Consider the following 15,388-nt stretch of genomic DNA (forward strand, 5'->3'; position numbering starts at 1 on the left):
GACGATGTCATGCTCACTTGTTTTTGATTGGTGCGAGAGGTTTAAAGAAGGACGCAAATATTTGGAAGACAACCCCAGGAGTGGAAGGCCCTCAACAACCAGGATTGAGTTCAAGGTTGAGTGCGTCAGGCAGACGGTTCGTAGCGATCGTCACCTGATTGTTTGATCGCAAATGAGCCGGGCATGAATCGGGACAGCGTCTGGAAGATTATGACTGAAGATTTGGACATGCGGAAAGTCTGCACAAGGATGGTGCCAAAACTGCGACCGAGAAGAATCGACGCATGCAAGCGTCTCAGGACATCCTCGAGCCTTTTAAAACCAAACCAGACTTGCTATGGAGAGTCATCACCAGTGGTGAGTCATGAATCTTCAAGGGAGTCATCAAGGGGACCCATTTTTAAAGACGTGGACGACATCAAAAAGGCCGTGACGACAGAACTGCGGAGGATCCCGGAAGAATCCTTCCAGGAGTGCATGCAAGTGTGGCAGAGAAAGATGGGAAAGTCTGTTCAACTCCAGGGGGATTACTTTGAAGGGGATAACTTGTAGTTTGTAGTTTGGATTCTAAATAAATCCTTTGTGACACCAGTCTTGGAACTTTTCTGACACACCTCGTACCAAACTCAATCAAAATGTACTGCTAAATGAAACATGCCTTGAATTCTACCAAATTAGAGTGTGATTGCAAACAGTTCAATTTTAACAAGAATATCATAGAAAAATTACCTGGAATTTGACTCTATTTGAGTATAGACCACAGACTTCAAGAATGAAAAAAATAATAATTAGGCCTGCGACTAACGATTTTTATCTTGAATAAGCTGAAGCTTGTTGTTTCGATTAATCAAGTAATCAGTTCGGCCTTAGACCAGGTGTGCCACAGCCACTTTGATATCGTGTAAACCAACACAAGCAGATATGCTAAGAAGTTGTATACGGTATATTTAAAAATGCTACAGGCAAGAGTTTAAACAAGAGAGAAATGTGAGAAAATGTTAATGCCTGTCTAAGAAAAGTGTATAAAGTGTATGGGGAGGGGTTTTACAGCCTTAAGACATAATAATTGTACAAAAATATAGTTGGCTACTTTGTTGGCTACTGTACAACGTTTTTGCTAATTTTGACTTTAAGTACACTTAGAGTTGTTTTTCTTCTCCAATTAAGCTGATGTTTTGTTTAGTTTTTTTTCCAGTATTTGAACTTTCTTCTTGTAAATTTTGTTCTTGAAGTTACTACTTTATTCCCATATTTTGACTTCATTCTTGTAAAATGTAAACATTTTCTGCAATCTAATTTTTCCCAAAAATACAACTTTATTCGTTGTTTTGTTTGTTCTTGACAATATTACGACTTAAAAAAAAATAATGTCTTTTTTCTTTAACATTTCAACTTAATGGTCCTAAAATTATTTTATTTTTCCGCAAGTTATGCTATTCTTGTGAAATTATGACTTTTTCCTCGTTCAATTACAACTCTTTCCTTTTAAAAGACAAAATATTATTGTAAAATTACTGCAGATTTTTCTTTTTTTTCCATATTTTTCTTCTTTTTTTAATTTTTTTTTTAATTTCGTTGTTAAATTAGAATGTGCCACAAACGGCTGCCGGTCCGCACTTTGGACAACGCTGCCCTAGCCGGACCAAATCAATACGAACCAAACACAAACAATTAGTGGTTTGGTCATATATGAACATATTAGAAAAGAGGAAAAAAATGTGGATAGTTAATGTGAGATAATTGGTCTGCTTTCAAGGATGACTATGGAAATTTAAAAAACATCCACATCTGAAGTCGATCTGAGGCTGAAGTCAGAGGATATGTACATTTCTGAATAAAAAAAATTGTCGTCAATTAATTGCCTTTCAATTAATTTTTGCAGCTCTAATAATAATAGTGTTAATTATGTGATTAAACAAATTATGCAGCTATTTTAGAGTTCTCTGAACAGATGGCGCCCTGACAATAGTCCAATAGTTATCTTTCCACAGTGGCAGACCAAACAGCGGGGGGATTTCATAGAGCAGATGTGCTGAGGGACCTTGCCATTCTTGCACATCTTGTGGGTTGGAATGATCCAACAGGATGATCAGTGCAGCTTATACACTCGTTCTTATAACCTTAATCCCGGGATTGACAATATCTAGGATAGTGTTACAGACAAGGACAGTTTCTTTCAGTGATGCAATAACGCTAATATGCTCGTCTGGCAGGAGACTTAAGAAATCAATGTCTACACTTGTACGATATTAGAACAAATCTCACAACTGTATGTTGAAGCGATATGCGCCAATTATCACCAAGTCCTCTTTCTTCTCTAAATGTGCTTAGCAGTCACTTAAGGAAACCGTTGCTGATGTGTGACAAATCCCATCTGAAGAGCGCCTCTTCTGCTAAAGTTAAATATATAAATATATTAATAAAGCACAGAGAGTATTAAATATAGCTTAGCTGTAAGTACTGTTAACATTGAGCTACATTCCTCCACTTCATAAATACAAGGGGACAGAAATGTAGAGGCAAAAAGTAACAATGCGGATCAGACAATCTGTTATAGGGCTGATTTGAAGTGTACTAATGCGATGTCAGAAGAGACTCTTCCTCTGTGTAAAGAAGCTGGTAAATCTCTCAGAAGTGTGCCACAAAACCCACACTACATAACAGATTAGGCGGATTTTTTTTCCTATCATCTTCATGAAACTATATCAAATAAAAATGGATGTTTTATTTACTGCATTTGCATATTTAAATGATGCATGTACACTTTGAACATTCTTTCAGCATTTGAAAAATATCCACGGGTAAAAACTTCGACTTCCATGGTCTGGAGTTCAATAAAATGTTGCTGTCTGATGCTATCCGTTGCATGTTTGGAGACATAAGAGAGCATCAAGCGCATCAGCAATTATTTTGAAAATCATAAACAGGGTTTCTATGCTCCAACTACGAAAATATTCTATTTATTACTATTGAATGTTACTTCGCGGAAATTCACTTATCGTGATCGGGCCTGGAACCAATCAAAGAATAACAGCAGTGTAAAGGTGACTATTTATTTCATGTCAACAGGGCACTAATAATGGTAAAAATCACATTTACAAAGTCATAAACAGGGTTTCTATGCTCTAACTACGAAAATATTCAATTCCTTAATATTGAATCCTAATTTGTGGAAATTCACTAGTCTCGTGTCAGGTCGGGAGCCAATTAGCTTATTTATAAATGAAATATTTAGAGCATAGATAACCCATTTACAACCTTGTAAGTATGTTTTTAACATCATTAGAGCCTTTAGAAGTCACCTTTACACTCGTATTACCTAATTTAGTAAACATAATTAGGGATGTCCCGATCCTGTCTTCAGGATCAGGATAATATCAGCCTCCGCCACGAGATCAGGACGATCCAGTTGGCGTATGACGTTCATAACTCAGCCACACTCCAACATGGTAGGTGCAGTAATGCACCTCAAAGCTGGTTGCCACTCGACTCCTGCCACCCGCAAGAAGAAGAAAACGCAACACCACCATGCAGACATGTCCGCAGTGTACCGTGGTAAAGTTTGTTTCACGTTGGATATTCGGCTCCGTAGCTAGAGTGGTTGTTCCCCCTCACTGTGGCCAGAGTCATGGTGCGGGTAGCTTGCACAGGAAGTGCTACTGTAACCGCTGGTTGTATAAATTACTATTGTGTTGAAGGGACTTTGTTAAAAAAAAGTAATATTTCTAAATCACACCACAAATTGATCTACTGTATAACCATGTCTAATGGTTAGTCCTACCCTGAAAGTATTGTGCACGCCCATTTTTTCCAACTTTATCTTTCATTGGATGGACTTTTATTGGATTAGGGACCTGACTCACAGAGGTTTGTTACAAAAGTCAAACAATATTGTTGGTCATGGTTTGTAATAAAAAAGTAAATTCCGCAATACTTTGGTTGCATTACTTTTAATTCTCTGAAGAGCTATTTTAATAACCATATCCCGTTCCACAAATTCATGTTTGTAACAAAAGCGTATTATTATTATTAAGGATCAGTACCGGATCGGCAAGACAATAAAAAAAAAATCGTCTCGGATTGGAAGCAAAAATATGTGGATGGGGACATCCCTAGACATAACAGAAAATGAGACATAATATAGATTCACATGTCAGCAATGGGAGAGTTCTAGTTGTTCTGGTTTCTACGTACTTCCTACGGTGTCTGTCTCATCAATGTAACACTACTGACACCTACTGACTAGAATATTGCATATCATGAATGTGTCTTCTAAATGTCTTCTGAATTTATATACACACACGAGTTCATTTAGCCATTTTTATGCTTAACAATGCTTAATTTAGGCTAAAATATGTACAATTAGCTTAAATATGTATATATTTTTACTAATAGGCTGTAGTCAACCATGAAACAACAACGATTTCTTAACTTATTTTTGACAAACCGTGATAAAAGTGCCCAAAAATTTGAAGCGCATTGCGGGGAAGGATGTGCTTTAAAATGTCGGTTGTGCTACTCGGCTGTTGCTGTGAAGCTCATGCATGTTCTTTACAGTGAACCTGGTTTGCCGAGCAGTTTGCTCGTTGTATTACAACATCGGTTCTGTTGTTGCCGTGTTGCGCAACATACCTGTTAATTAATGACCATGTGAATGCCAAACAGGGCTAGGTTGGTCCTTCCACTTTCCCATGCACATAAAATTATTAAAATTAACAAATAACTTGTTATATAAATTTGCTACAATTTTTTTATCATAATTTGTTATGTAGAATTATTTTGCTACAGAAGCCTCAATAAGAAGCATAACCTAGTCGAGTTAGATAGTTGGTCTTTGTTGGCTCTTCACCACAAAGAAGATATATCATAAAGAGAGTCTTTGACAGTCACTAGCAGTTGTATTAAACAAGGTAGAAATCCCATGGGAAATCCCTCTAATCTTTTGATTCCAATGTCTGTCTTCGTACAAGGCAGCGGCAGTGTACTATTAATCTGCTTTTGTCCGAGTGAAGCCGCACAAGGCTTCTAGAAAATGACACTGTTCCCCAGATATGGATTGATCTAAGGTAGTGATCGCAGCGTGTTATAGGAGAGCATTCCTTCAAATGCAAACTGCAACTCCATGTTAGATGGTGAGCTTCTATTTGTGGAGGTGAGTGTGAAAAAACACGTGCGTTACCACAGTAGAGTATGAACACAAAGTGGAGAGACCTCCTCACTGTTGCAGGGATCTCTTGACAGCTTTAGTGCCACTTCTGGGGCGAGGTTAGGTTCCTATTGACACACTAGGCACGTCAACACAAACAGGAATTTTAGAGCACCGAAACCTGAACTTTCGATAAAGTCAAAATAACAAAATATTTCACAGTATGAATGGTTATTTTCAGATTTATGCGTTTCGTTAAATATTTTGTATTTTCTACGGATTGTATTTGAAATATGTTTCTTTATTGAACAACATATTCAGCGACATTACTGCCTTACTTTAGGTTGTGTGCAATAACGTGTATTTACCAGTAGAACATGTCAAATAAAGATATGTTCTTAAATGTAACTCAGGTGCAATAAAAAGACTGAATCTGTTTGTTTTTCTCCTTGGTGCATCCACCTTTTCTCATTTTTTTGGTTCAAACAAAGCAACAGACTGTTTTTTTTCCCCACTATTATTTATCTCAGTGGTTGAAATAAAAGTTGAATGTCCTTTAGGATAAATGTTGCGGTGAAAAATGTGCTGCACGTGAATCTGGGCTTTAATTCGGTATATAATGTAAAATAGCTACATCTATATGTATTATTAATACCACCTCACTCTGACATCGCCCCTGCAGAATAAATCCCCTCGGGCATCAGAAAAATATAATGTATGAAATACTTGACTGTTCTATTAATACAACACCTACCAGCCATGAAATAATAAGAACATCTATTTTGCAACTACTTAGATAATAGTTGCTTGCTAGCTGTTTTGCTGCTACATCGACAGTCACACCTGAGCCTAGGAGCCCTGTAATAAATTCCACAGATAGGTAATAGGGTAAGGAAGTGCGCTGAGCAACTGTTGTGAAAAAATATAACTCTGGATCTGTAGCCCCAGTGCACAGGTTGATTTATGACATTTCTGTTATTGGAAGTAAAGGTTGGTTGAGACTGTGAAATATGACCTGGTCACTGCACACATATGTATGCCTTTACTGTTCAAGGCTGCTCCCAGTGGCTCAAACATAAGTCAAACCCTGCCTACGAATCAGATAATGGAACAAATAAACTGCTGTATCGTCTTTGCTGAGCTCTTTTTTGTACGTTTAGCTAATGTGCAATGAAATGAACATCATTTCATCTTATCAGGATGAAAATATGGCACTGCATCTATGTTATTTCTCTAATGAGAAACGAGAGGACAGATCCGGGGGAACTTAGCGATATAGCCACGAAACAATGCATCTAAATAATTGTTCTAACCGATCAAAGGGATTTGTGCAGGCGCAGTCATGCAATGTGCACACTTGTGATTGAGCAGGGGAGAGATGACAGTTGTGGTAGCAAAAGCCAGCAATCCTTTCATCTGATCAAAGTAACAGAGCAGCTTTTAAATGATTTAATGGACAGGTAATGTCTGCTTTTTTTTTTTTTTTTTTTTTAGGTAGTTTAAGGTTGAATCAGGTAAGCTGACTTGGAGGACAACGTTTGTTTACAATGTTGACATTTTGGGATCTGCCAGTCAAAGATACATTTTAGTTGATATTGTATCAGAATATTTGGTTTACAGAAAATAACCCAGAAAGAAAGTACACAGAATACTGTATTATATAGCAGTTGCTGTGCCTCTCTAGATTGTGAAACTTAAGCGCCTGGAAAGTGAAAGTTTGTGCGCGCGAGAACAATGCATCTATTGCGTGTCTCCCAGTCGTTTTCCATCAGTCATGCGTACGTGTTGTGCAACTGTTTGTGCTATGTGAGTGTGTGTGTGTGTGTGTGTCTGTGTGTGCAGTGACGTGAAGACAGAAGGTGAGGCAGGGGCTCAAACAACATTATATAAACAAATAACAATATTATTAATACATCTAAACTGTTCTATCAATGTTTTTGTAAGATTTATTTTTTTTAAACATTCTTAAATAAAAATAATTGAATTTGCACATTTCCTGATCAAATACAGGGAAGAATCCTACAATGAGGCTGCCTCGAGAGTCTCTCCTCGGCTTAGTGCGCAAGCCCGCCTACCATCTGATTGCACTCTGAGTTGGATCATAGCACCTGTTTGTCAGCATATTGCCAATAATATAATGTTGCAGAAACATTTATTATACATGGTGAATTTCCACAGCTTCTGTAATGTCTTTAACGTATGTGTGACATCATTATTCTTTCTAATTGGACAATAAAATACATAGAAATGTCACACGGGAGGCACTTGCAGCACTGCAGCTCCCTGAATGGGTCAGGCATGCATGCATGCATGCGCTGGAAGGTGCTTGTCACTGCCGTTCTTCCACAGAGGAAAACAGAGTTTTTTTTTTTTTTTTTATAAACACAGCAGCAGCTCAAGCTAGCAGAAAGTCAAACACATTAAAGATATTTTCATGCTTGGCTGAATGAATTAATGAATTTGGCTGCCAAGAGGGAGGACGATATATCCAAACTCACCAGGAGGTGATCAGACTTTTACAATAATACAATAAAAAAAAATTATAAATGGGACTAAAGACGTCTCTGAAAACATTTTGAATTTTTTTATTTAACCAAAGAGGACAAGCGACATCGAACATCAATGAATGAATTCAACCAAAGTGAATCCTCCTCTTTTTTGTTATCTTCTTAATGACCAACCTGTATTAACATTAAAAAAAACTTCCAACAGTCAGTGCCTCACCGGCCCTAAACCTCACCGCACGTCACTGTGTGTGTGTCATGGAGAGTGAATGTGCGTATGTGTCCTGAAGGCCCCTATGAGAAGCTATTAGACTGTATAATGTCATAACATCATCAACATAATCTTGATTGTAGACTGTGGTTAACGTGTTAACCCAAATTAATCCAAACCTCTGATGTATAGTGATGCCCTATATTGGTTTGCACTGCTTAGACTGGAATCGGTTCTAAAGAATGAATGTTGTTTGGCATATACCATGTAATATTGTATTTTACAATGATTTCCAAAGGGGGGGGATCAGATGTTGTATTTGAGTGCCAAGATAGTTGAGCAGGTGAATCCGTAAAAATGTTTATTGAATTCTACATTCTGATATTAGTTGCTTGAAATCGGTTGTGACTGTTATTTCTCTGCATCACATATGGAGGAAAACATCTTAATTCCTAAATCCATTTGACAGTCCAAGTGGTCTTTGGTTGATGTACGAGTTCCGTTGCTAGACTGTGATGCAAGTTGAGTTTTGGTGTAAATCCGATCTTAAACCCAAATTATAGCTAAATTAACACCAAAATCACTTACACAGAACACAAAAGGACATAAAAAAATTCTGTAATAAAACACTTAACACACAAAAATTACATGAAACAGTAATAAAAAATAAAAGCCAAAGTACTAGCAACTTTTAGCAACCTGCTGTCTTAAAACGTGACCTGTCCTGACTGACAGTGTGTTTCCAGGAGAAGGATGGCTCCATGCTGAGAAGACAGTTGAGTTTGCTGATGTTTTGGCGTGCTTCGGCCTGTGTCGTTTTTGCAATAAGCCTGTCGATTGGCCACCTCCTCGTCATCCATACAACGTCCAGGTAGATGTTACAATACGATCTTTATCCTTAAATAATGGTTGCGACAGTCCAGTGTTGAGAGTAGTGTGTGTGTGTAGAGTAGTGTATTCTTCCGCTGTAACTAGTTCTCAAGCAAGTCTCTAATTTAGGAACCAAAATTACATTTTTACTTAATTGACTGCAGTGCATATGCAACCACAACATGACGTAACTCGGAAGGCCAAAAATCGAGGACCACCTGTATTACTAGGGTTATGATAACTCTAAAGTGGAACACTAAAAACACAGTATAATAACCAGTCATTTAAAACTGATTCAGTCCATTCTGTCCTTTAAAGCCAGCTGATGAACTGCAGCATTATCAATTCATTAGCCCAGTTCACAAGGTTCATTCATGTCGTTGTAGGCCAATCAAAAAAATATGAATCCAGCAGGAAATCAAACATGCTCACTACATAGACGACATTTTAATTAGTTGCATATGCCTCAAAAACTATTAATCCAGTGAGAGCATCTTAGGCTGCGGTAGCGGGTCAACCAATGCTGACCTAATGAGCTTATTGTTAATAAAACATTACATGCTCTGACGGGCCTATAGGAAATTAAATAATCGTTAGATATGTCCAATGTGACCACATGTATAAAATACAAACCCCCTATTGAATTGAAGACTAGAACCTTTTTAAACTGCGGTCTAGAACATCTTAATGTGTAGCATGCCATGATTGCTTTGTAAACTTCCTGTGTGCATATTTGTTTTGTAAAAAAATAAAATAAAATAAAATAAAATGAGCGAAAAAGCTGAAAGAGTTAAAATAAAACTAAATACTGTGTTTGTTTGTCAAAATAATTTGATAAGTCTGGGTCCATATAGAAAAGCGTCCAGATCCTGATCCGGACTGCGATCCGCCTATTGAGGACCTACGGATTTTTATTTTTTATGAGTAGGAATCTATTGAAAATCTATTAAGAAGTTTTGATTATGAACTAGGAGTAAAATAATAATAGAGAATAATAGCATTAGTGTGATTGTTTGACTCCCTCCGTGTTATAATAAAATGACAAAATATACATAAAAAAAATAAACTAAATAAAGAACATACAACTCCCTCTGAATTATATAACTTGTATGCACCGAGTAGTAATGTTTTTTGCTTCACATAAAACTATAAATTACTGACATACTGACACTAATTACATTATGGATCCATGCTATTGTCTCCCTGCCTTTAAAAGCAGGGTGATTCTTATCAGTCGTTTTAGCCCTTCAATATTTGGATCACGTGTTACCCAAGACACACCATTCACACGCACACCGACATCGCCATGACAGTTTTCAACGTTAATCTGTGTGATTCAGACATATACCGTCTATATACGGTAGATATATATTTTTAAATAGTTTAATATGTTTACTCCCTGGAAGTTGTGGATCTTACTCTTGATGCAAGCCACTGGAGGGATAGAGTCATAGGTCAACCCATCCCGGCGGACCTGTTTGATAGGAACATACGAACACCTTTGGGGATGGAGAGCACCTGCATGTTTTCCTAATGAGGCCTTGCAGGAGATTCAGTCATTCCAAACAACAGCAGATCAATGACATACATCCCAAGACTGTACCAAATAATGGCCTCCACTAAATAGAGAAAAGGGGCGTATTGCTGTTGAAGGGATGTTAATTGCAACAGGGAATTTGAATCACTCAGTGTTTGCCTTTCAGAGGACATTTTACCATCAAAGTGGATGCACATCTTACCTTCACTGCAGTCCGTTCCTTGGAATCCAGTCTCAGAACAGTCACATGTGGGCCTGTTGTTGATTAAACTGCACACTCCGCCATTTAAGCACATGTTGGCTGCACCACACAGGTCCTTTAAGAGCCCTGCACTGTCCACCATGACAGATGCTGTGTTGTTGACCTTTATGTCCGTTATCCAACCGGTGAAAGGCGGCTGATCCCTGATAGCAGCCGATGTAAGGCGTAACGCCACCGACCGTAACTCCGGCGGGATCCCACCGACAAACAAATGGCTGAAAACGGTCATATCCCGTCTTTTGGATTTCACCTCCACCCATTTGATCTCATTGTCCACCATCAGGGTTGTGTTCTTAAAGTTTCTCCTTATGGTGACAGTGTGCCACTGGCTGTCGTTGACCCCCGTGTCAGACACGAGTGAGGCGGGCTCAGCGCAGAAGATGGAAAAACGAAGGCTAAGTTTCCCGTTGAGCATGAAGAGTTCCAGAAAGTCGCAAAATCCCTCGTCGTCAAAGTAAACCAGCAGCCCGTGGGAGCTCTTTGTTTTCATGTTGAAGCTCATTTCACTTTCGCAGCACGCGTTCCAAACTGGGAATCGTGCCCACTGTCCCTCTGCACCTGTAAACTCCAGACAAGTGCCAAGTTCTACACAGCCACAAATGAGCAGCCCGACCCAAATCAAATGGGCACTGTGATGCTTTTGTAAAACCATTGTGAGAACACTAATTTATGTGGATGGCTGAATTTATTTATAGGACTTTTTGCTTAAGCAAGATGCAAAATGGTTTGACTGTGACAAAGAGGCAGATATAATTAAGTGTCTCATTGTAGGGCAGAAAAATACTAGATTTGATTTTTAACGGATTAAAAACGGTCAGCACTTGTAGCCTCAGGAAAAAATATTAATACTGCCTAGGCTGTTTGTGCCGTAGTCTGAACTGTTTCAAGGTCCTCTCGGCCATGGCTCTGGAAAGTGAAAAACTGAAAGGGATTCAAACACCAAAAATTGTGAGCTTGTGAGCATGGAAGAGCTCCTCCTGATGCCAGTTAGAGAATGCACGGTTTCACGTGAGTTGACGCTGCAGCCTTAATCTTCATGTTCATGCCAACATGGTTTTGGCTGGTAACTGGAAGCCTTGCTGTGGGCTTTTCACCCTGCATCCTCTCTAACAAAGTGAAAATAAGCCATATGGAGACAAACTGGCTTGATGAGATCAGAAAAAGAGGCAGTCTGTCACTCCCCAAGTTCTCTGCAAAAGAAACACAATTTGAATACCAAATCAGCCTTTTAACTTTAACCATTAGATTGGCTTATGTCTGAAACTTCACTGACTTCAGAATTGCTTTAACAAAGAGCATTCATTTAGAATTCAACCAACAGATTCAATTTACAGGAATCCCTTGTTTATCGCGTTTAAATGGATCCTGACCCGGCTGTGATAAGTGAATTTCCACAAAGACTCATTTAGAAATTTTATATTTTTGTAGTTAGAGCATAGAAAACCTGTTTACAACCTTCTAAATGCAGTTTTAAAACAAGAGCTCTATAGACAAGACATAACACCCCTATAGTCACCTTTACACTAGTATTACCCAATATAGTAGACATAACAAAAAATAAGCCATTTAAGACATACAGTACACAAAACTTGCGCTTGTTTGTGTTGCTGTAAATGTGTTCCCATGCTAGGGGAGATGAGCGGGGGCGGACAGGAAGCAACGTCAAGGGTTCAGAGTTGTTTTATCTTGCCGCGGGTTACAGCCACAACAGCAGCCCGTGTTTGGGATTATTGTGCCTGTTGTGAGATAATTCAAACCTGCAATAAAAGTCTGGTGCTTGTGTGTCTCTCCGAACATTACAAAACACGTAGTGACCAGTGTAGAATGCTACATATCATCACAGCATCTTTTAATGAGTTTTCTGAATGCCTTATATTTATATTTTAGTTTAGCCATTTGTATGCTTGAAAATGCTTAATTTAGGCAAAAAAAATATGTAAACGTTGCTTAAATATGCATATTTTTGGATGAATAATTGGCCGTATCAACCACAAAACCGCATGATGTATTAATTTACTTTTTAAAAAACTGTGATAGAGTGAAGCCGCAAAATTCAAAGTGGAGAGGGATTACTGTACCTCTAAAATCATATAAAGCTTCTGAGGGCAAACCACCGAGTTCGATGATGTCACACATGACTGTAAATGACATTTACGGTGCCCACTACGGGTTGTGCTCAAAATACTTGGGAAGACATGCTAGCATGCATGCAATACAGTCATCCTCAAAGTTGTACAATCATTAGACAAATGTTCAATGACCTATGGGCAATTAGTTGCATAGTCCTGCCCTGCAAAGACGTTTTGCTTTTCAACCAATCTTGGCCAAATTTTACAGGCATGTGTTTCCCAGTCCACTTAAGATTTGTACCAAATTTCATGATGATTCAACTAAACACCCGAAAGTTCCAGTGGGTGTTTTCTAAAGCACAATGAGCCGTGTGAGAAATTTCAAGTCAATCCGACTTCTAGGGTCAAACATTGGGGTTTAATAAGAGCACCACCATGTGGAGTATTTGTCAGAAAAAGAATGACAGAGAGAACACAGTAGTGACGCAAGTTTTGAAGAAAATGTCACCCTTTTGCGGTTCAGGAGTGGAAGGGTTAAATTACGCACAAAAAAAGTCATGAAAAAATTAGGGCACCCCATCCATCCTTGTGAGACTTCAGATCACCGACTACCTAATAGAGTTCCTTGATGGAAAGTTAAAGAGGCCCAGCCAGTTTCGGTTTCACTGAAATTCTCTGTGTGCATACAATATATTCTGCCTACTGATGGCGTGTCTGATCTAAATGATTTTGTGTGTTTTGCCTTTTTTTTTTTTTGTGACGCCACCGCAGAAGGGTACATGTGATGGCAAAGAGGTAAAGCGAGATGACGGCTCTAGAATGGGAAATGGAATTAACTGTGACGTTGGAAGGCCGTACACGCATCTCTGTCCTGGCTGTGGGTTAACTACTTTTCACACTTGAATGAAAGTGAATAATGTTAAAAAAAAAAAAAAGAAAGCATGATGCACCACCGCGCATTTATTCATGTATTTATTCATTTTCTCTTTCTGGACTGGTCACTTCTCTACATTTTTATTTGAATTTATACATTATGGAGTGGTTAATTAACTTTTGCAGCAGTTAAGAATGTTAAACTTAAAATGTTACCTCTATGGTTAATAAAGGGGTATATGATGGTGATAGTTTGACCCCGGAACAGATTCACCTTTAAACCCTTTACAAAGCATCGAATCAGATTACACTGATGTCATTCTTAGCTGCTGTTAGCCACTAGGGGTCATATTTACACCGTTTCTGGGGGTTGCTATAATTTGCTGTGATGTATCAACCAGCATCATTGCGTTCAGTTAATTTCTTTTGTTGGCATTCCGACTCAGCGACACTACATCCCATCATTCCCCACACAATTTATGAGATTGAATTGCAAATTCAGATGCACAGCCATGCACTTTGGCACAGTAAATACATGACAGAAGATCATTGGGGATCTTTGCACAATGTACTGTATGTACAATAATTAGACTGACTTTAGGGAGAGCACAATCAGAAAACATGTGTAACTGAATATGCACATGTACTGAACCGTCCAAATCCAGCTGTAATACATTCAGCAATTATACTTGCTATAACTTCTGCACCCTTTCATGAAAAACAGCCAGTTCATTTTTTTTTTTTTGGGGGGGGGGGACACAAAAAAGTGCGTCATTTGCTTCACAAAAGGTCGATTTGCGTAAAGATATCACTAGAAATGCGCGCACTGTATTTGTCTCATCTCACCACAGTTTAGGAGGAACGATCCATCTACAGTATTGCGTGCACGTACATGGACGGTGCAGTAAAATGTTTTCAATAAGTGGCTAAAATAACATTTCAGGGCTCACCATGCGCGATTCCCCCCCCAAAGCGACGGAATTTCATGCTTTTAAACGTCTCGTTCCTTTACATCTTGTACCAGATGACAGGGGAAAGCGGTGTTTTTAAACAAATGTAAGGATACGCAACTGTGAGAAATAAAATCTTGCTCTATGAACGCCTACCTTTTCGCTTTGTGCACTTGTACGGGACCCTGAATAGTTGGTGCAAAAGGTGCCTGCGAGAGGTACACTACACCTCAAATCCACTCTGAAATCGCTCACATCCATCAATATGTGCTGTGGAAAAACGCGCGAGCAGACCGTCCGCGTTCACTTTAAAGTCTTGTAATACTGGAGGTGACATTTACCTTCAACACGCGTCCTCCCACGCTGTCCTCACCTTTAAAAAAAAAAACAACAACATAAAAAGAGACAATAAATAAGGGAAAAGATGGCATGGAGCTTCCATGAGAAGAGCACAGGAATGAGAATCCAGTTTAAGTGGAGGTGGAGCCAGGAGCAGTGTGGTGCTTTCCCTGTTGAGCTCGTCCACGGACTGCCAGCTTCCAGACAGAGCGCGTCACGTGACGCCTCCTGCATGGGAGGGGCTGGATGCAGTACCTTGGACAGCGCCTCAGCGTCCACACACAAACACACTATTGAAACACACGAGACTGACAGGAACTAAAAGTGCATACATAAACCCTTGTAAGGCCACATTTATGCCCTTTTGAAGGCTTTCAAGTTTGCCCAGCATTACAGCAGCAGTACATTCAGTGATGCAGTGATGCTAGATACGTAGATCCATAGTCTTTTCATGCACTGAACAAATTACACTTTAATACAATGTAAAGTAGTCAGTGTGCAGCTTGCATTGTATTGTACCCCCGAGTGACAGGTTGGCGACCCCTGGCCTAGGCCATCTTTATGTACAGCAACAATAATTTTTTCCACATCCTAAGTTAGTTCTTTGTTATGGAGGTGCAATGTTGA

The 15,388-nt window shown here is 39.0% G+C and overlaps 1 protein-coding gene across 20 annotated transcripts in view; it reads right to left on the minus strand.

Moving 5' to 3' along the window:
- LOC129193610 (neurexin-1a-like) overlaps window positions 1-14,939 on the minus strand; it is a 310,368-nt gene extending 295,429 nt beyond the window's left edge. For all 20 annotated transcript variants that reach the window (XM_054797924.1, XM_054797923.1, XM_054797932.1 and 17 more), the window contains exons 1-2: window positions 14,764-14,939; window positions 10,471-11,720 (exon numbers count right to left, since the gene is read on the minus strand). In XM_054797924.1, the coding sequence (XP_054653899.1) occupies window positions 10,471-11,182 (712 nt within the window). In that variant the 5' untranslated portion in view covers window positions 11,183-11,720; window positions 14,764-14,939. The remainder of the gene's footprint in view (window positions 1-10,470; window positions 11,721-14,763) is intronic.
- Window positions 14,940-15,388: the final 449 nt, after the last annotated feature.

Source organism: Dunckerocampus dactyliophorus, chromosome 14, assembly GCF_027744805.1.
Source record: "Dunckerocampus dactyliophorus isolate RoL2022-P2 chromosome 14, RoL_Ddac_1.1, whole genome shotgun sequence".
NCBI classification, from domain to species: domain Eukaryota; kingdom Metazoa; phylum Chordata; class Actinopteri; order Syngnathiformes; family Syngnathidae; genus Dunckerocampus; species Dunckerocampus dactyliophorus.